This window comes from Theropithecus gelada, chromosome X (genome assembly GCF_003255815.1).
Source record: "Theropithecus gelada isolate Dixy chromosome X, Tgel_1.0, whole genome shotgun sequence".
Lineage (NCBI taxonomy): Eukaryota > Metazoa > Chordata > Mammalia > Primates > Cercopithecidae > Theropithecus > Theropithecus gelada.
Genome location: NC_037689.1, coordinates 54,315,595 through 54,336,576, shown reverse-complemented (window position 1 = coordinate 54,336,576; position 20,982 = coordinate 54,315,595). Strand labels below are relative to the sequence as shown.

General features: G+C 35.4%; 1 protein-coding gene across 1 annotated transcript in view; it reads left to right on the top strand.

The window, feature by feature from the left end:
• Positions 1 to 20,982, top strand: part of DMD (dystrophin) — a 2,044,437-nt gene that overhangs the window by 790,002 nt on the left and 1,233,453 nt on the right. Inside the window, exon 29 of the mRNA XM_025371836.1 lies at positions 770 to 919. Coding sequence (XP_025227621.1) covers positions 770 to 919 — 150 coding nt within the window. The remainder of the gene's footprint in view (positions 1 to 769; positions 920 to 20,982) is intronic.

Below are 20,982 nucleotides of genomic sequence, written 5' to 3'. Positions count from 1 at the left end.
TATGTTTGAGGTCCAGTAAGATGAAATTGAATCCCTTGTTTTCCAGCATGCCTGCATTTGACACTGAGATTCACTTTCATCATATTATCTAGCCAGGCAACTTTGTTAATTTTCAGCAGTATAGGAGATGGGTATTACTGGGATATACATAACAGAAAATCAGACAATGGCTTAAGCTCACAAAATAATCTTTTCTCACCACAAAAAGAATAGTGAAGGGAAGTTACCCAGGGATGAGGATGGTTCAGCCATATTATGAGGTGAGTAGGCACTCTCTTTCTGCTCTCTATTCCTGAGCGTGAAGGACCTCACACTCAGAGTCATAGCCTCCCCGTGCAAAGATAATTGTTACACCTCCAGGCCATGCATGTGCAAAAAAGTAGGAAGGGCAAAAGGATTCTTCTTGAGAGACTACTCCTTTTCAAAATTGTGTCACTTGGACACCACTAGCTATCAAAGAAGGTGAGAAATTTAGTGTTTTACCTCTTCAGGTTTTAGAGTTAGGGGACATCAAGGAAAAAAGGTGGTTGTGAATCAAGTTTTAAGTTCTCAGTCCACAACACTGTCATAATCCCATGAAGATTCCTGTAGAATGACATCCTATTTTTTGAAGCAAAAATGCTCCTTGGTGTTTTTAATCCTAATTAAAATTTGCTTTAGATTGATTATGACTTAATTATATGTAAATCAGAAGATACTGAGCATTGTGTGATAATTCAATGTATTTAGGAAGAAAAGAGAAATAGTAATTATTGCAAATGTGTTTCAGTCACTTGAAAATTTGATGCAACATTCAGAGGATAACCCAAATCAGATTCGCATATTGGCACAGACCCTAACAGATGGTGGAGTAATGGATGAGCTGATCAATGAGGAACTTGAGACATTTAATTCTCGTTGGAGGGAACTACATGAAGAGGTATGAAAATAAGTGAAAAATCTCCTTAATCTAGTTTGCATTAATGTATAGCAGATACAGGCCTCTCAGATAAAATGAGCAATACTTTAAATATTAGCTTTCAGGTTTCAGAGACAGTCCAAGGCCAGACACTGGGTAAATTCTTTACATGTGTATTATATCATGTGATTTCACAAAAACATTATAAGTTAGGATTTTTAAAAGGCAACTGAGACATACCAAGGATAGTAACCTTCTTGGGTCTACATACTCTGACCACAGACTTCTTTTTCCTGTTCAAGATAATCCAGTATGTGTGGGTATCCTTTCTCACTTGCTCTCTCATTTTATCCCTCTCCCTCCACTCCACACACATTTGTTATGTCATATGTAATCTGCTAATAATACATGCAATTCTGTTAGTACCCTGTATTATTTGTTCTTCACAAATAACACTAAATTTCTTATAGATAAATTTTCATACATCACACATGGTGTGATTTTTCAAATCAATACTAAAACAAAATAGCAAATTTCTCCTAGTCAGTGTTTTGCATACTCTCTCCTAAGGATGAATTATTTGTTAAGAAGAAAACCTATTTTATAATAATGTTTAGTTTTATATTCACTTACTGAGTTACAGCTACTACAGGTGAGATATGGTTCTATGGTTTGATAATAAAAATTTCCTATCCTTAATAACTTATAAACATTGATTAGTTAAGGAAAAGTTATTGATTTCCTAGAATATGCAAGACATAAAAACAAATAAGGTATGAAGAGAAAAAGAATAAGGAGGGTAGTAACTAGGGGAGTATGCAAGAAACCATTGACTATTTAATGATTCATTGAATAGTCAATGTCGGGGACCTTTTGACATGCCTACAGATTGAAGAGGGGGAACATCTTGAGTAGGAAAACTTCTTCTCTAATTCTGAAGAGAAGTAGGTGAGGGTGGGGCAGATATCTGCAAATGTACAGGCAGCGGCCTCCAGTTTGGAATCCTGCCACTATATTTGGTGGGTGGCATATCCATATTTTATCCAAATCAACATAAGGAATTGGGGATTGGAAAAGGGGTAATCCAAACAATCTCTTGATCCTTCATCACTGTTGCACTATTGCTGGATCTGAGTCAAATAGATATGGCTATGTGGCAAGTAAATTGAAGATCATTTCAATGTGGGTTTTGATATGGAATTGGAATGTGTTTTTGTTTCTATTTGAATATTAGTGTCAGGTAGGAGAGAGCAGTTCAGGCAAAAAATTAAAAGTCGTTGTAAAACTGACCTTGGCTTAGCTGTGAAAAGACTCTTTTGTTGAGACACGGTCTTGCTCTGTCACTCTGACTGGAGTGCAGTGGCATGATCATGGCTCACTGTAGCCTCAACCTCACTGGGCTCAGGTGATCTTCCCACCTCAGCCTCCTGAGTAGCTGGGACTACAGGTGCATGCTGCCACTCCCGGCTATTTTTTTTTTTTTGTATTTATTTTTGGTGACATGTGGTTTTGCCATGTTGTCCAGGCTGGTCTTGAACTCCTGGGTTCAAGCTATCCACTTGCCTTGGCCTCCCAAAGTGCTGGGACTACAGCTGTGAATGGCCACACCTGGCCGAGATCCAACTTTAATGTTTGACATTTTTCAGTACTCATCTATTCTGTCCTTAGGAATAGCTTAGTCTCTAATTTTACCTTGGTATTAACTCTATTAATGTAATTATCTTGTAATCCTTTATTAACACAAAACTACTTATAACCTTCTATTTCAAAGGTTGTTGGTATAAAACCTGACATTTCCCCCAAATAAAAAATAATTCAGTTCAGCAGCATACCTTGGTTCAACACCTATTCTCTTATTTTCTGGACTGAGTTGTTAAAACATAAAAATTTGAATAAGAAAATACTTTAAACTTGGTCTAGTAAAACCCCTTGTATTAGTCAGGGTCCAGACAGGGCACAGAAACCACACGGTCACTTAAACAGAGAATTAAGTATTAACTACTTACTGGAAATTAATTTTAATAGAGAATAAAAGAGATCTCTAAAGAATACCCTAAGCCTGAGGAATAATACCCAAAAAAGGAACTAATATGGAAAGATAGGAGCTCAACCCAAGGCTGGATTCGGACTTCTTTAGAAAGGGTGTGTCTGCCTCCCATGGGATGACAGAGAAGTTTCCTTCATTGACCCAATCCAGAACAGTCTATAGCCAGTGGGCTGAAGCTAGTGTGAAGAGAATATTGGAGTAGAATGCTGACAAAATTCACAGAGAAGTAGCCTATGGTGGGGAACCATTGAATTTGCTAGAAAGCTGGCTGGTGTATTCAATGGACATGTTGGGAAACTACCTGTAGTGGATGCTGCTAAACTTGAGGAAATGAGGCGGGGCTCCAGGAAGCTACCTATGGATTTGCCACCCATCCTCAACTCGCTTGTTGGGTACCCATAGAACTTGTCAAACACGACCCATAGTGTTGCTGGAAGTCTTTTGGGTAAAGCGGGGAGATGAGGTGAGCCTTACTGGGCATTCCATAGGCCAACCTAGAGGCACAGGATTGAAAAAGAATTGAAAGCACACTGGAACAGACAAACCTCTACCTCCCCCATTGTCACTCCAGCACCCTTTACTGATAGAACTTAATAGCATGCCAGCTGACAAGGGGAGAAATATTCCCATATCAAAACCAGGATTATGTTGAAAGGCAAAAAATTGATAACTGGCAAATCCCTCTGTAATTCACTGGCTATGTGATCTTGAGTAACATTTTTAAACTTTCATTTCCTCATCCTGTTTCATGGGTTTTTTTTTGTGAACAAAATATAAAATGTTGCACTTAAAGTACTTACTATGGTTCCAGGAACATAGTGCATATTCAATAAATTATTCAATAAATTTAATAAATTATCTTTACTAGATCATATGCTAGAGTATCAGCCCTCAAAAAAGTGTGTGTGTGTATGTGTGTGTGTGTTTGGGTATAAATATATACATAATAGTACATATGTGAATATATCTATAAATAAATAAATATATATGTGTATATGTGTGTGTGTATATGTATATATCCCTCTGAGGGCAGTGATAGGTAAATAAATGCAGATAGTACAATATGAAATACAATGAAATGCACATGCCTCCATTAGTTAAATAAAATGCTAAGATAGATAAAAAGGATTTTTATCACCCTCTAAGCCATAAAATCAGAACCTCTCCACTTCAGCCTCAGTGATCAATTAAGCAGAGTGTTAAAATAACAATAAATCTAAAATAAATAAATTTGAAACTATTATCAGTCCTAGCTGTGTTTATATTACATATTTGGCCAGTAATTTGAAGTTATTTGACAATGAAAATAAAGCATATGTAGTCTTTACCGCTTTCATGAAAACCACATTGTGTTAAACATGATATGCTTCTCAAATTCTGTTGTATCAGCATGTAATAAACTGATGTGACCTTAGAGATACAATGTTAAATTAAAACAATGTGTAATAATAGGACTTTTGTATTTCTCAGGCTTTACTCAGCACTTTGATCAATTCCAAACTACTTAGGTAATAAAGACACACCTATATTTTGTTAGCTAAATCAATCCTTTGGATATTTCCACTATCTAGTTAAAAAGACTGGTGTTTTGATGCAGTAGAATGAGCCTTGGGATACATTATCTGCGGGGCTGAAGAAACAAAATAGTACATTAATGTGTTATAATCAAGAATTCTGAATTTGTTTTAGGCCATGATTTTCTTGATTTTTGGTTGGTTAAAGAAAAGCAGTTTTTATTTTATTTTATTTTCTATTTTTATTTATTTATTTTTGAGACAGAGTCTCTCTCTGAAGCCCAGGCTGGAGTGCAATGGCACGATCTTGGCTCACTGCAACCTCCGCCTCCTGGGTTCAAGTGATTCTCCTGCTTCAGCCAGTTTTTCTATTAATAAACAAAGTACCCTTTAATTTGAGGACGAGCCTTAACCCATTTTTAAAAATCAATTAAGTGCCTATGTCAGAGGTTTGCGAGGTTTTTATATTGCCTACCTAATGTTTCTTATAGCTGCAATTATGCAGAACTAAGGTAACATTCAATTGCCTGTTAAATCAATCAAACAGCCAGACTTTTATTGCCTATGAATATTTAAAAGAGATTCACTGGATCCCATTCCTAATTTCAGAGTGTGAGTTTGCATTCAAATAAGTAATAAATTATTTCCATCACTTCAAAAGGCATCTTTCATTCTTGATAATCATATGGCAGTATATTTTCTACTCACAGTAACGATTTGAAAGATGGTTAGCAAACCAGGCAACATCTCCAAAAGACATACCAAATCATATAATTTTTACAACTATTATAATAGCTTTATTCTCTAACAGGGTAACCAAGCAGCTGAAGATGTTTTAGTAATGCAACAAAATTAATAATAATATTGGTAATAGTATTTGGTTACAGAAGTCCAGGTACTGTTTTTATGTCAGACATGCATTTTCTCATTTAGTTCTCACAATAGCCTTATGATACAGGGTGGTGTTTGTTTTTGTTTTTTCTTTTTTTGAGATGGAGTCTTGCCCTGTCACCCAGGCTGGAGTACAAGGGTGCTATCTCAGCTCACTGCAATCTCCGCCTCCCGGGTTCAAGCGATTATCCTGCCTCAGCCTCCCAAGTAGCTGGGATTACAGGCACATGCCACTATGCTGGGCTAATTTTTGTATTTTTAGTAGAGATGGAATTTCACCATGTTGGCCAGGCTGGCCTCAAACACCTGCCCTCAGGTGATCCACCCGCCTTGGCCTCCCAAAGTGCTGGGATTACAGGTGTGAGCCCCCGCACTTGGCCGATATAGTGTTTTTTATATTCCCATTCTATAGAAATGGAAAGGATAGTAAAGGCCCTAGGAAGAACCGATTGAGCATTTAGACCCATCTCTTTACACTTGAAGCCTAGGCACATGACCTTTTGGCTACACTACCTCCAATCTCTGTGACCCTTTTCATGCATTAAATATAAAAACTCTCTGCTAATAAGTGAATATGGCAATTAACTAGTTTCCCAATTTTTAAGGAGAACTTAAAACATGACCTTAGAAATATTAGGGCTACCTAATTAAAATAAAATTTAGAGTCTTAAATATTAAAGTCACACATTTAGAAGTCCAAAGCCTTTACCACTTCTCTTGATGAGTGATTATTTCACCTGTTTCATGGATTATTAATGCCCCCATTTCAGTCACTTTCAAAGATGACTGTAAGTTGTTTTGCCTGACGTGAGATAGCAAATATACTAAAAGAGAAAATAATCAAAATTGGTTAATTCTATTGAAATAGTAGTGTTTATGATAGACTGCTGGAGAGACCTATTAATTTTTCCTGGTAATTATGACTTTGAATTTTTCCCTCAGTGTCACATCTGCCTTAGCATACATATGCCAGAATGGAAGAATATTCCTTGAAGGAAGACTATAAAGTAATCTAGGAAAATAAGTGACATATTATGCTTTATTAATTTGTCAATATGCTTCTTTTTAGAAAATATCTGTCTATAATAAGAGAAGTAGCCACTACTTGTTGAGCACAGTTTTATGTCAGTCCTTTTGCTAAGCAGTTAGAAGCAACATCAAACTTAAATCCCACATTTGTTTTATGAAATAGATTTGATTAGCTTACTTCACACATGTTGTGATAGGGCTGACTTCTGTTCTCAAGGGCTAGGACAACTAAGTCTTCTATAATGCCCTCTGCAAAGCACCAGGATGCTGGAAAATGTCTAGTAGATATATTTTATTTTGCTTTCAAGGAAGTATAAGTAAACTTTTAAAGGCCAGGAAAAAAATCAGATGAAACTGAAGTCATACCATAATATGACTATGACCACTGACATTTGTATTGCCCTGGAGTTAAAAGCTAATACTGGGAACCCCAATTTTAGGTGAATTAAGTCATTTGGTGGAAAAGAAATATCCTCTGGCTCAAGAAAATGGGGAAGCTAAACACAGATTCCACATAAAACTGGGGTTCTCTCAGTAAAATAATGGGCAGAGAGACTTCTATCTGTGGAGAGAACAAACATAAAAAGGCATCTGTCTTCTCACTGTGAGTGAAAAGTAATAGTAAGAATAATTATAATAATGTCACCTGAAAATGTGTGTAGGCCTATTCTTGTAAGATGAGGAACTCTTGATTGTATATTATCACAAAGGGTAAAGAAATATCCAAACAAGGGATTAAGTCAAAGTAGCACCAGGTTAGGAGCGTCCTAATATTAGTTAGAAGCAAATGCAAATTCTTTACCACAAAAAGTGCCCTCAGTGTCCTCACAGATTAAACTCGGAAATTTGAGCTCAACATAAACACATAAACACACACATAAACACACACACACACACACACACACACACACACACAGATGCAGACACACAAGAAAAGCCATCATGAAGCAGTCAGCCCATACAACAAAGGGTGAGTTTCCTTCTAGAATTTCAGATATTAGAATTGCAAGATGTATAGTATAAAATAGGTAAAATATTATAGAAATAAATGTTATTGAAGTTTTCAAAAAATAAAACATTGTAAAAATGGAATAAATCAAAATTAAACAACTAAAATCAAAAATTAGAAAATGAATATATATTATATATATATATATACATATTAGTTGAAAGAAATGAATTAAGAGAAAACTAAAAGATAATGTACAGACTGTGTTACCAAAAACTAAGGAGATGGAAGATGTGAGCAAGAAGGTAATAGATACAGGGGTGGGGAGTAGAATATGAACATATAACTTATCTCAATGGGAGTTTTCAAAGAGGAGAATAAAGAAAATGGAGATTGTTATTACTCAGTATAAAAAATCAGATAATCCAATTTAAAAGTGGGTAGTTGAGCTCAATAGACATTTCTCCAGTGAAGACATACATATGGCCCACGTATATATGAAAAAGGTGCTCAAAATCATTAATCATCAGGGCTATGTAAATCAGAACCATAATGATATATGTTTTCACACCTGTTAGAATGGAAACTATTTAAAAAGAAAATTGAGAGATGGCAAGTTTGGCAAGGATATGGAGAAAAGGGCTCCTTGTACTCTGATGGCAGAAATGTTAATTTGTGCTGACACTATGGGCAACAGCATGGAGATTCCTAAAAAAAAAACAAAAAAAACTTAAAAATAGAATTACCATATGATCCAGCAATTCCACTTCTAGGGATATATCCAAAGGAAATTAAATCAGAATGTCAAAGAGATTATCTGTACTCTATTGTTTATTGCAGCACTATTTACAATAGCAAAGATAGACAACCTAAATGTCCATTGACAGGTGAAAGGAAAAAGAAAATGGGGTATATACATAAAATGAAATATTACTCAGCCCTTAAAAAGGAAGCAAATCCCGCTGTTTGCTGTAACAACGTGGATAAACCTGGAGGACATTATGCTACATGAAGTAAGCCAGACATAGAAAGATAAATAATACATGGTACCACTTATATTATGAATCTAATACAGTCAAACTAACGGAAGCAGAATGTGGAATGCTTCCTGCCAGGGACTGGGGGAAGGGAAAAAATGGAGAGGTATTTGTAAAAGGGTACAGTGTTTAGGTTATATAATATAGATAATTCCCAGAGATCTACTGTAAAGCATATTGCCTGTAATTAACAATACTCTATTTACTTAAAATTTGCTAAGAGGATAGACCTTAAGTATTCTGTTACAGAATAATAATAATACTAGAACAGGAGGAAAGTTTTGGAGATGATGAATAGGTTTATGTCATAGACTGAGGTAATGTTTTCATTGTTTTATATTTATCTCAATTCTCAGCAAGTTGTATATGTTAATTATATACAGCTTTCTTGTATGTCATAAGAATTTTTTTTAAAAAATGGAGATGGAGTAATATATGAAGGATATTAAAGGAAAATTTTTGAGAGCCAGTGACATAAACCATTTAAACAGAAAGCACATTATGTAACAGACAAAAAAAAAAAAAAAAAAAAACATATCTAATCATCAGACATATCACAGTGAAAGTGCAGAAATCCAAAGACAAATTTATATTAGCAGCCAGAGGTTAGATGGATAACCTACAAAGGAATGAAATTTAGACTGACATTAGACTTCTTATCTACAACAATGAATAAGAATAAAGCAATGGAAAATATTTTCAAGATACTGAAAAAATTACTGTCAACCTAGAATTCTGAACTCAACAAAATTAGTTCTTCAGAGTAAGAGGAAATGGGACGTTATCAGAGTGAAAGTGAGATTTTACCCCAAGAGACCCTTACTACAAAAACAACTAAATTAAGTATGAAGAATTAGAAGTAGTAGAAAAATAAGTTGTAAAGGTTTTAGATACAAGTAAGTATGATGAGGCCGGGCGCAGTGGCTCAAGCCTGTAATCCCAGCACTTTGGGAGGCCGAGACGGGCAGATCATGAGGTCAGGAGATCGAGACCATCCTGGCGAACACGGTGAAACCCCATCTCTACAAAAAAATACAAAAAATTCACTGGGCGAGGTGGCAGGTGCCTGTCGTCCCAGCTACTCGGGAGGCTGAGGCAGGAGAATGGCATAAACCCGGGAGGCGGAGCTTGCAGTGAGCTGAGATCCGGCCACTGCACTCCAGCCTGGGCCACAGAGCGAGACTCCATTTCAAAAAAAAAAAAAAAGAAATGTATTCTACAAGTAAGTATGATGAAAAAATAGTTAAGCTTTTAAATACAAAAGGCATTTGTTGCATAAAATATATAAGAATATCTAATTTGCATTTATAATAATTTTGATCTAAAATACTAGATTAAAAACAATATGGAGGGAAGGTACAGTCACAAACCCTTTTATTTAGAAAGAGGGTAGAGATAGTGTCTAAATCTTGACTTTATTATGCTGTAATAAATTGTCAGGGATAACCACTAATGGAGCATCCAGCTTGCAAGCAATAAAAGAATGATCAAAGGAACAGTTTTCAATCAATATGCAGTAAAGCAAGAAAGAAGGAAAACAAATCGGAAAAATATGAGATGAGCATAAAATAAAAGATAAGATGGTAGAAAATAGAAATAGAAAAAAATAGAAGAAAATGGATGGTAGAAAAATACATCAGCGGCCGGGCGCAGTGGATCATGCCTTAATCCCAGCACTTTGGGAGGCCAAGGCAGGCAGACCAGCCTGGCCAGCAAGGTGATACCCGGTCTCTACTAAAAATAAAAACAAACAAACAAAAAACTATCCAGGCGTGGTGGCAGATACCTGTAATCCCAGCTACTTGGGAGGCTGAGACAGGAGAATCATTTGAACCCGGGGAGTGGAAGTTGCAGTGAGCTGAGATCGCGCCATTTCACTCCAGCCTGGGTATAAGAGCAAAACTCCGTCTCAAAATAAATAAATAAATAAATAAAAGAAAAGAAAAAAAAATACATCTGTAGTCCTAGAACTATTTGCTCAATACATTTATTGTAGAAATGTTCAGAATAAAGCATCAAAATTCAAAGTATATTGTTTTTGAGAAAGGATTAATCAATAAAAAACTTAGACACCTAATTTATTTCCAGCAAAATAGACATTATGGTCAATATCATTATTAGGCAAAAAATGGAGCAAAATATAACAGTTCTAAAACTTGTACATACCTGGCCAGGCATGGTGGCTCACGCCTCTAATCCCAGCACTTTGAGAGGCTGAGGTGGGTGGCTCACCTGAGGTCAGGAGTTCGAGACCAACCTGGGCAGCATGGTGAAACTCCATCTCTACTAAAAATACAAAAATTAACAAGGTGTGGTGGTGCACACTTGTAGTCCCAGCTACTTGGGAGGCTGAGACAGGAGAATTGCTTGAATTTGGGAGGCAGGGGTTGCAGTGAGCTGAGACTGCACTCTGCACTCCAGCCTGGGTGACGGAATGAGATTGTGTCAAAACAAACAAACAAATCTTGTACATACCTGGGAAAATAACTTTAAAATACATAAAGCAAAAGTTCACAGAATAACAAGAAGAAATACACAACTACATCAGCATGGTGGGAAATTTCATAATGCCTCTTTCAAGACACCAGACAAAAGTTAGTGAAGACAGTGATGATGAACAGTTGATAAGTTGGATATAAAGACTGTATAGAGAACCCCAAATCAGAGTGTAAATTTCATCTCAAGTACATAGAAATGTCAATACATTTCACATGCTCTTAAATTTGTAACAAGTTAGAATCAATAGTAAAAACTTGACTAAAGTAAATAATTCATGGGTCAAAGATGAAGTCAAAATGGACAGTTAAAATTCATAGAACTGAGTGATAATACAAATTAGAATTAAAACTAATTGGCTCCTGTTAATTTTTATAAAAGAGAAGGACTGAAAACTAATGAGCTAACTACCCATCTCAAGAAAATAGGGAAAAGTATAATAAATGCAGAGAAAGTAAATGGAAAGAGAAGAATTCAAGAACAGAAATAAATAAAAACAACATGGAATCAATAAAATTTAAATGCCCATATTTATGTTTTAATTAGACAAATCAACTGAGAGGGAAGTAAAAAAAAATATACAGTTTTAAGGATGAAAATGTTATTATAACATACTTTTAAAATATAGAAAATACTAGAAACTATGCAAATACATTTAGAAACTTATGTGAAATGGATGAATTTCTAGGAGAATATTGCTACAAAAATGATGAAAGAGGATATAGAAAGCCTGAGGAGACAGAAATTTAATCACAAGTTAAAAGTCTTCCTACAAGGGGAACATCACACACCGGGGCCTATCATGGGGAGGGGGGAGGGGGGAGGGATTGCATTGGGAGTTATACCTGATGTAAATGACGAGTTGATGGGTGCAGCAGACCAACATGGCACAAGTATACATATGTAACAAACCTGCACGTTATGCACATGTACCCTACAACTTAAAGTATAATAATAATAAATAAATTTAAAAAAAAAAAAAGTCTTCCTACAAAGACTACATTAGACTGAGATTGTTTTACATTCAAATTTGAACACACTTTCTAGGAATAGATAATTCCAATCATCAACAAACTCAGAGAGTAGAATATATAAAGCAGTATACATGTCTGGAAAATACAAGGTTAGAAAATATTTTTTTACCAAAATCAGACAAAAATGAAACAGGAAGGAAAACCCTATACCAATTTCAGTCATGAATTAATAAGGAAAAGTTCTGAAACAAATTATTGGCCAACTGGATCCAGGTGTGTATGAAACAGTGTTTAAACTTAATGTTCTCCCTTTCCTTTCTATATTCACTTTTTATAATACCTTATGCAATGTCATGGCTTTAAATACAATTTACATGCTAATTATTCTTAAAATATTATCTCTGGCACAGACTTTTGCCCTTAACTTCAGACCATATGTCCAGCCTCCTATTGTGTATTTTTCTCTTTGGATATCGCACAGGCTACTCAAACTTGACATACTCAGATAACAGCTCCTATCAAAGCTACCCAACACCGTTTTCCCCATCTTTGTTAATGCCATCTCATTCCTGAAATTTCTCTTACCAAAACTTCTAAAACGAACTTTGGTTCTTGTTTGTCTTTACCAGCCTTTCTCTTAGCAGATCTGAAAGATGATCTCAACAGATCTAAACATCATCTAGTGGGCATTGAGAGACATATTTTCTTGTATTAATCAAGTTATTTTAACTTCAGTCACACTAGGCCCACTTTTATGCTTGCTGGTACTACTAGGTAGGGTACTACTAGAAAGAAATATCAAAACTTGTGTCCTCTGAGAATGGCGTGAACTCGGGAGGTGGAGCTTGCAGTGAGCCAAGATAGCGCCTCTGAACTCCAGATTCCGTCTCAAAAACAACAACAACAACAACAACAACAAAAAAAAACTTGTGGTCTCTGGCTATACATAGGCTGTTGCCATAAAGAGATGGTATTAAACCTATGCTCCAGATGATTGAAGAAGTTAAATATTTAAGGGGGAAAAAAGGCTGACTCTCCATCTGTTTTACTTCTAAGATATAGGTATTATTTTCAGCAAAAAAAAAAGTAGTCCAAAAAAGATGAATCTATATACTAAATTATTGATCAGATTACCCTTAAGGACTAAGGTTTTGGAGATGTTCAACTTTAATGTGAAGTATATGAATAAGGTGAGCTGTGTTTAAAGAGTAAAATGTCATAAGCTACTGAATTTTCTCTAAAGTGGTAGAATGCTAGCAAACCAAGAATAACGCAAGTTCTAAAATTTATCTCCCCCTCCTGGGACATAAAAATACTTAAAATAATTTTGAGCTCTTTTCTAAGTTGTTCATAGATAAAATGCAGGACCTAGAACTTAAAGCAGGGGTCATTACTAGCTGTATTTCTGTATTATTTTTCTTTTATGTTGGGGGTGTATAGGCAGGTTTTTTATATAGGTAAACAGTGGATCATGAGGGGGTTGGTGTGCAGATTATTTCATCACCCAGGTAATAAGCATACTACCTGATAGGTATTTTTTCTGATCCTCCCCTTCCTCCCATCCTTCATCCTCAAGTAGGACCCAGTGTCTGTTTCCTCTTTGTGTCCCTGTATTCTCATTATTTAGCTCCCACTTGTAAGTGAGAACATGTGATACTTACTTTTCTGTTTCTGCATTAGTTTGCTAAGTATAATGGTCTCCAGCTCCATCCAAGTTCCCGCAAAGGACATGAACTCATTCTTTTTGTGACTGCATAGTGTTCCACGGTATATATGCACCACACTTTCTTTAGTCTACCATTGAGGGCATTTAGGTTGATTCTGTATCTTTGCTATTGTGAATAGTGTTGCAATGAACATACGTGTGCATATGTCTTTGTGGTAGAACAATTTTTATTCCTTTGGCTATACACCCGGTAATGGGGTTGCTGTGTTGAAAGTTAGTTCTGTTTTTAGCTCTGCCAAACTGCTTTCCACAAGGGTTGAACTAATTTACACCCCCACCAGCAGTGTATAAATGTTCTGTTTTCTCTGCAGTCCCAACAGCATCTGTTGTTTTTTGACGTTTTAATAATAGCCATTCTGACTGGTGCGAGATGGCATCTCATTGTGGTTTTAATTTGCACTTCTCTAATGGTTGATGATATTGAGCATTTTTTTTCATATTGTTGGCCACATGTGTGTCTTGTTGTGAAAAATATGTGTTTATGTCATTTGCCCATTTTTAATGGGATTGGGTTTTTAAAATACATTTGTTTAAGTTCCTTAGAGATTCTAGATATTAAACCTTTATCAGATTCACAGTTTGCAGAATATTTCTCCCATTCTGTAGTTTGTCTGTTTACTCTGTTGACAGAGTTCAACAGAGGAACTCTGTGAGGAAGTTGTTTAGTTTAATTAGATCTCATTTGTCAATATTTGCTTTTGTTGCAATTGCTGTTGACATCTTCATCATTAAATCTTTTCCCATTCCTATGTCCAGGATGGTATTGCCTAGGTTATCCTTCAGGGTTTTTAAAGTTTTTGTTTGACATTTAAGTCTTTTATTCATGTTGAGTTGATTTTTGTTCATGGTATAAGATTTTATTCTTCTGGATATGGTTAGCCAGTTATCCCAGCACCATTTATTGAATAGGGAGTCCTTTCCTCATTGCTTGCTTTTGTCAGCTTTGTCGACGATCAGAAGGTTACAGGTGTGTGGCATTATTTCTGGGCTTTCCATTCTGTTTCATTGATCTGTGTGATTGTTTTTGTACCAGTACTGTGTGGTTTTGGTTACTGTAGCCCTACAGTATAGTTTGAAGTCAGCTAACGTGATGCCTCTGCTAGCTATATTTCTTTGCTCATTTCCCATTCACTCCTTCTCTCATTAAGTATAGTTGCCATGTTCCAAAGTGAGGAGGAACAATTGTGAGATTAAAATTTGGTAACAGAGAAAATGGGCAGCAGAAATAGAGGCAATAAATGTGTGATGATGAAAAAATGAGAAAGAAAGGCCAGTAACTGAAGTTGAATAGTAATAGAGCAGAAAAAATGTGTTATTGATTTTCAGGATAATAAAAAATTAAGCATGTTTGTAGTATAAGGGAAGATCCAATAGAAAGACATAATATATAAAAGCAAAGTCGTACAAGATAGGATGCATAAGCAAAAAAATGGAAGGATTGACTTTGGAAGTGGGAAAGAGAAAATTGAGATAAGACAAGGATGTTTTGAGGTGGGGAGTAGTAAGTTTGAGAAAATTTATCCACCAAGGACTTCATCCCTGAGAAATAGCTAACTCTGTTTTCAGGTTGTTTAGGACTCTTTGCATGGGAAAGGGGGTTGGGAGAATGGAGAACTGGTGCCACTGAGGAAATGAGAATGAAAAGTATTTGGAATAGGAGTTCTTTTGTTTTAAAGATCCATTTAAAATCAGGAGAAGTGTTAGAGAATAATATCGTAGACTCAGTAGTAGCCAGTGCAATTATTCATAATGGGAATAATCATTTATCTGACTTTCTCCTGTGATTTTCTGCAAAATAATTTTATTTAAAACCACACACATACAGCCACATAGAAAATCAAAAGTGAAGGGACTTTTCTTTGTGTTATCTTTGATTAGCATCTCCAGGGTGTATTTGATTATATTCTGAAACAACTAGGATTCTAGTGTGAAGTCTTTTCTTCCAGCTATATTCATATTTGCAGGTCATTCATTAGGTTAACGCCAGTATGTCACAGTGTCCTAGTGCCTCTAATGTGAATTTCATGTATTTTTTTTTTTTTTTTACAATCTTTCTAACTTAACCAATTTAATTCAGATTTTTATTTCAGTCTTTTAGCTGTTGGCTATTTTTTCCCAAAGTATCAGGATCTGCTCTATAATTTGGGGGACTCAGGGCAGAAAGAAAATGCTGAGTTCCATATTCAAAAATTAAGCATTGTAAGATGGCAATAGCAGAGCATTAAACCAAACATGGACTCTCCTAAGCATGGGTTACTGCATAACTGCACAGGTTGCATGCCTTTGAAGCCAATTTCGGGTGTCATTTTATACATTTGGTTATTTGTACACCTGAATTACTTTTGATAAGGTTTGGGAGTTAAGAATTTAGGCTCACTTTTATAGATTATCATTCCTTGAGGATATTTCATTGAGGATAATTAATTAATAAATGCTTTAATATTTAGAAAGGTGAAATTTTTGTCTTATTCTTAGTGTGCTAACAATGGATATAGCTTCTAGGATTACATCTTTCCATACTTTACATTTAGGGCTTTCTTTCCTTACAGTAGAAAAAAGGATATTGGATATCTTGAATCTTGACTTCTCCTAGGTTGAATGCTCTGCAATAAAACTTTTGTCTTTATATAAAAATTGCACTGCAAGCAGACTATTATGGCAGACATCTGTGTTCAAGGTGACTGCAGTTTTCAGCTGAGTAGTGGACTATGCAACTTGTTCTCATAATAATATTAATTGAATAATTGGTCAAGAAGAGTGATTACATTTTGAGGGGAAGAAACTCACTTGCGTAACATTTACACACAGATAATAAACTAAATACCCCAGACCTCTTTAATGTAAGAAAAATAGTCAAGAATGTATATGCTATTTTCTTTGTAAATTGGAAATGTTTCCTTCTCTATTTCCTGTATCTTCTTTTGTTATTTGAGAAAGGGATTTTTCTTGTCCTACCATCAATTGTGTGAGTTACCTTGATTCTTGTTTTTAATAATGTTTTAAAATACATCTTGTATTTTGAATGTAATTACTCTATTTTATAGCTACAGGAACTGAAAGAGTACATAGCCTTCACAAAAGGGTCTGTGGTAAATGTGTTTAATTTTTATTTTAATCACCATGAATCATGGGTTTTTTCTTTGTAAGTAGTAATTCCATTATTTTTAGATATAATTTACCCTACTTCAATCAATAATGTTTCCTTGGACAGTCACATTTACTTTTCCAAAATATTATATAAAACAGTTAAATTTTTTTGTCTGTCTGTATGCCTAGTATAGGATATTAGCATTTTTGGGGTCCAGACACAAAGGGACATGCAAACACACATATATACTTGCATGTATTTATATATACATGTATATAAGCACATATATATATATATATAATCATGTACTGCATTTTAATATATGATTAATATTTAAGTATTAAATACTCTAGACAAATTACGTTTGCTCTTGGAGGGCTTTAATGTATTTCTGAATGAGCGTTAACACATCCAATTAGTGGTATCTTCAAATTTGTCATAATTTGATAGTTATTTCTTCTAAAGTTGGAATAGCTCTTCTCCAAGGGCCTACCAAAAAAAAAACAATAAAGTTGTAATAGCAAAAGAGGGAGTTAATACATAAAGGAAAAACATTAAGGCCTAAAAACTAATCAGTTGTAAAAGCTAAATCAGTACTATGGATTGGTAAAGTAGCATTTTAGGGATAAATTTTTGGAGTGAAATTTCTCTTTTAAGTTTATCTATGTACCTTTTCAGAAAAGTTCCTCAAGTTTATATCTTTATTTTAATGAAACTTGTCAATAACTTTTACTTATCTGCCATGCTTGACAATTAATAGTTAATTTCTATAACACAAAATACTGTTCTGAAGGTAAATATTCATCTCTCTCTTTCATCTTACTTTTTACCACTCTCAACTTCTTTAAAATCACTTTCTTTGCAAGCTACTTCATAGATTCTTGAGATTGAATAATCAAATCTGTTATTTATTATTCAGGCCAAATTTCTAACAATGTTTATTTTTTTAAAAAAGATAAATGGGAAAGGGAATGTTAAACAACATTTATTTGCATTGTATTCTAGTGTCCCTATATGGAATAAAGAATAAAAATATTTTCCAAGTTCATCAAGCTGTCTTTTAAATCATAGAATGCATATATTCATTAGTAATTTTCCATTGAAAGTATCCAATAAAATTGGAGAATTTTCTTACTGTTTCTACCTCACTGCGTTTTGTGTATTCTGATCAGCATTAATACCAATTTCATAGCATTCTATCATTTGCTCTTTTTTGCTGTGAACCCAACTGATTGCATTTTCTTACCTGTTATTTTGTTGTTGTTATTTGAGGCATCTTTTCTTTCTAACTTTAGTCTTCATAGACCTTCTCAATTTCAGCTCATCATCAAAATTACACAGATAGAAGGGTATAGGGACTTTAGTGCACACATACCCCCTTTTGACTCTGTCTGATTTTCTAATTTAGTAGATTTTGATTGAGGCTGAGAACTGTATTTGGAAAAGTTCATTCTGATTATTATTCAGGTTTGTGAATCCTAGTCCAGATAGAGCTTTATCAGCACATGTATAAGGTCCACTTTGCTAAGGTACATTATGTGTTAGATTCATTCCCACTGTGGACCACTAATTTATTCTTGCCCATCCACTGCTCATGACAGATAGATGATCTCTATATTCCAGAAATGAACCTCAACAACTAAACCAAGCAGAAGAAAAAGTGGTTTTCCTTCAGAGCCACAGTTCCCTGCTGGAGTAGAATGAACACTTTCTAAGAAACTGCAGCAAATTTTTCATGACATGGAAAGGGCATCACTAGGGTCCTCATTACACGTTACCTCTCTCCCTCACCCAAACCATGATGTTGACGGAACAGATATTTCCTGTGGGGAAGATGCTAAGCAGTCCTGCGTGGCTGTAGGCGTTGTCCACATCTTAATCTTCAGCTATATCTGTTGTATAACAAGTTTAACAATCCTACAAGTTAAAGCCTCACACCAGAAATTTGTTTATTCCTCTCCCATGCCAAGTAATTCCAGCACAATGGGTTTCATCTATAGATAATGAGAAGATGCCATTGTGGGGTGGTGAGGACATAGAGAAGAGAGGAAGTTTGAAGCCAGTTTATTTCTATTTCAGCCAGCTTAGTGTATTGTAAGAACATTTTGTAGCAGATGACCCTAGTCTGTAACAAGGAATTGAGTGTAATGCATCATTCTGCTAGTGTTTATCCGTTCCCTATGCTCACATAAACACACGAGTCATCTTTTTGCACTCCCAACCCACTCCTAAAGCACTATAAAGAATGTTTAGAAAGCAGAAAGAAAAGCAGCTGTTCCATACACCTTGTTCCTGCTGTTCAAGGTGCACATCCCATCCAAATGAATCATATCAGAGCCAAAGATCCTGGCAGGAGCTCTCTCTTACAAAACTGCAGTCTTGTCTATCCTAACAACTTGGAGCACAAAATATTAGAAAACCTTGTAATAACCTTAGGACAAAACAGTGTAGATATTGACTGAGCTAGACCTGAGGACTTTTTCAATGTAGTGTGGATAAGTAAGATGACAGGAAACCATAAGCAAACTGTGCCTTGCCCATCAACTTCTCCAGAGCCATGACAATCATCTGGAGTATTTGTGATAAATATTGTTAATCTTCATGTATTTGGGTAGGACGAAAAAGGACTGGTCGTCCCAGACATTCCAGGAGAGAGGAACATTTTTCCAGTTTCTCTGATACAATTTCAAGTTTGAACCAATATGAATTACAATTGACCACAGAGGCTAGCAAAATCCATAGCACTTTAGTTCAAGAGAACCTGAACACTGGCCTTAGACTATTATGAGCCTACATCACAGTAGAAGGAATCCAGCAGAGCTCTCTAATACACATCAGAAAAACACCATTTCTAGTTATCAAGGCTGTATTTCACACTGCTTGACTGAAGATTGGAAACTGTTTTATTCATAGGCAACCTGTGTGGCCATCCTTACCTGGTCTATAAAAGGAAGTGTGATGGATTTGCTTCCCACACATCATGTTAAGTCCAGAAAGCCAGAGATGCTGTGTTGAGTTTCTATCCTGAGAGTCTGAATTCCTCAGTAGAGGGACTAACTAGTTCCAAGGGTTCTTTCACTCTGAGATCTTTGTTACACTACTGTACTGACCGGATATCACTGCCCTTATTTAAGAGGAGTATCAACTGGCTAGTTCATCTACGTCGCAAGGACTAGTTTGCTCACAACCACCAACCTATCTGCAATTGGCCTCAGTATGCTCTCTCTCACTTGGGTACTTCTATGCTTGGCTAATTAACCTATACCACTCGACTTAGAAGCACCAGCTACATTTTTTCTAATTTTGACTTCTCATCTTTTCCCTGCCTATAATTTGCATTAGGAGAGTCACTGCATTCGTGGCTTCCTGAGACAATAAGAGGAGCAATTGTCAGAAATCAATCAATTTGTTCAGTGGCTGTATTTTGTTTGTTTATTCATGACCATCATTTATTGCTTTATGTTACAACTTGATTTTAACCCCAGATTTGGACTTTTGTCTCATATATAGACTTTATATACATGTGGTCTCAATACTAACCAAGTCATCCCTGGAATCTGATTCTGTCTCACTATTCCATATCAGGAGAGAGTGACTTTAATATTTTAATTATTTCCTGTATCAATAAATTATTCACTGCCTAAAGTTTAGACTTTAATAATATGAACACATGTGTAGTCAAAGAGTACCTCGCCACTTGGCCAGAAAAATTTCACTGACTTAGGGTGGCTCCTGAAGTTACCTTGAGAAAGCTTGGATCTGATGAATCCTGTAGACTTATTTTATGTTTACTGAGTAATGCTTCACTCACTTTCTTTTTGAAACTTAAATAAAGCATCAGTTTGCTCCTGTCGGGGCAGAAGACCAATTTCACTTGTCTACCCGTGAAGATAAATGGATGCAGCAAGAATCCAGAACTGTCTTAGATATATTACCATATAGCTCATTGACCATTCTATCAATGCTCTACTTGAAAGTGACGGCTATCTAATGACAAGTTCCACTGATAAAATGATTCCCAAACATTACTTTCTTTTTTTTTTTTTTTTTTTTTCCTATGTCCAAAAGTTCTTTTTATAAATCTGATCCATATCATTATTGTTGCAGTTTAAAATTCTATTGCATGTGGTAATACATACATTAACAAATATGTATAGGGTGCTTTGATTTACCAGGGTCTGTATGTAAAAACTACATTAATCATAATTAACTGCCAAATGGTTAGAATAGAAAATAACAGCTTTGAAGTCTAGAGGAAGGAGAGAGTGGAGCAGGAGGAACTGGAGCTGGATCTTGTAAGATAGTTGAGATATGCATAAGTTGAGAGAAAAAG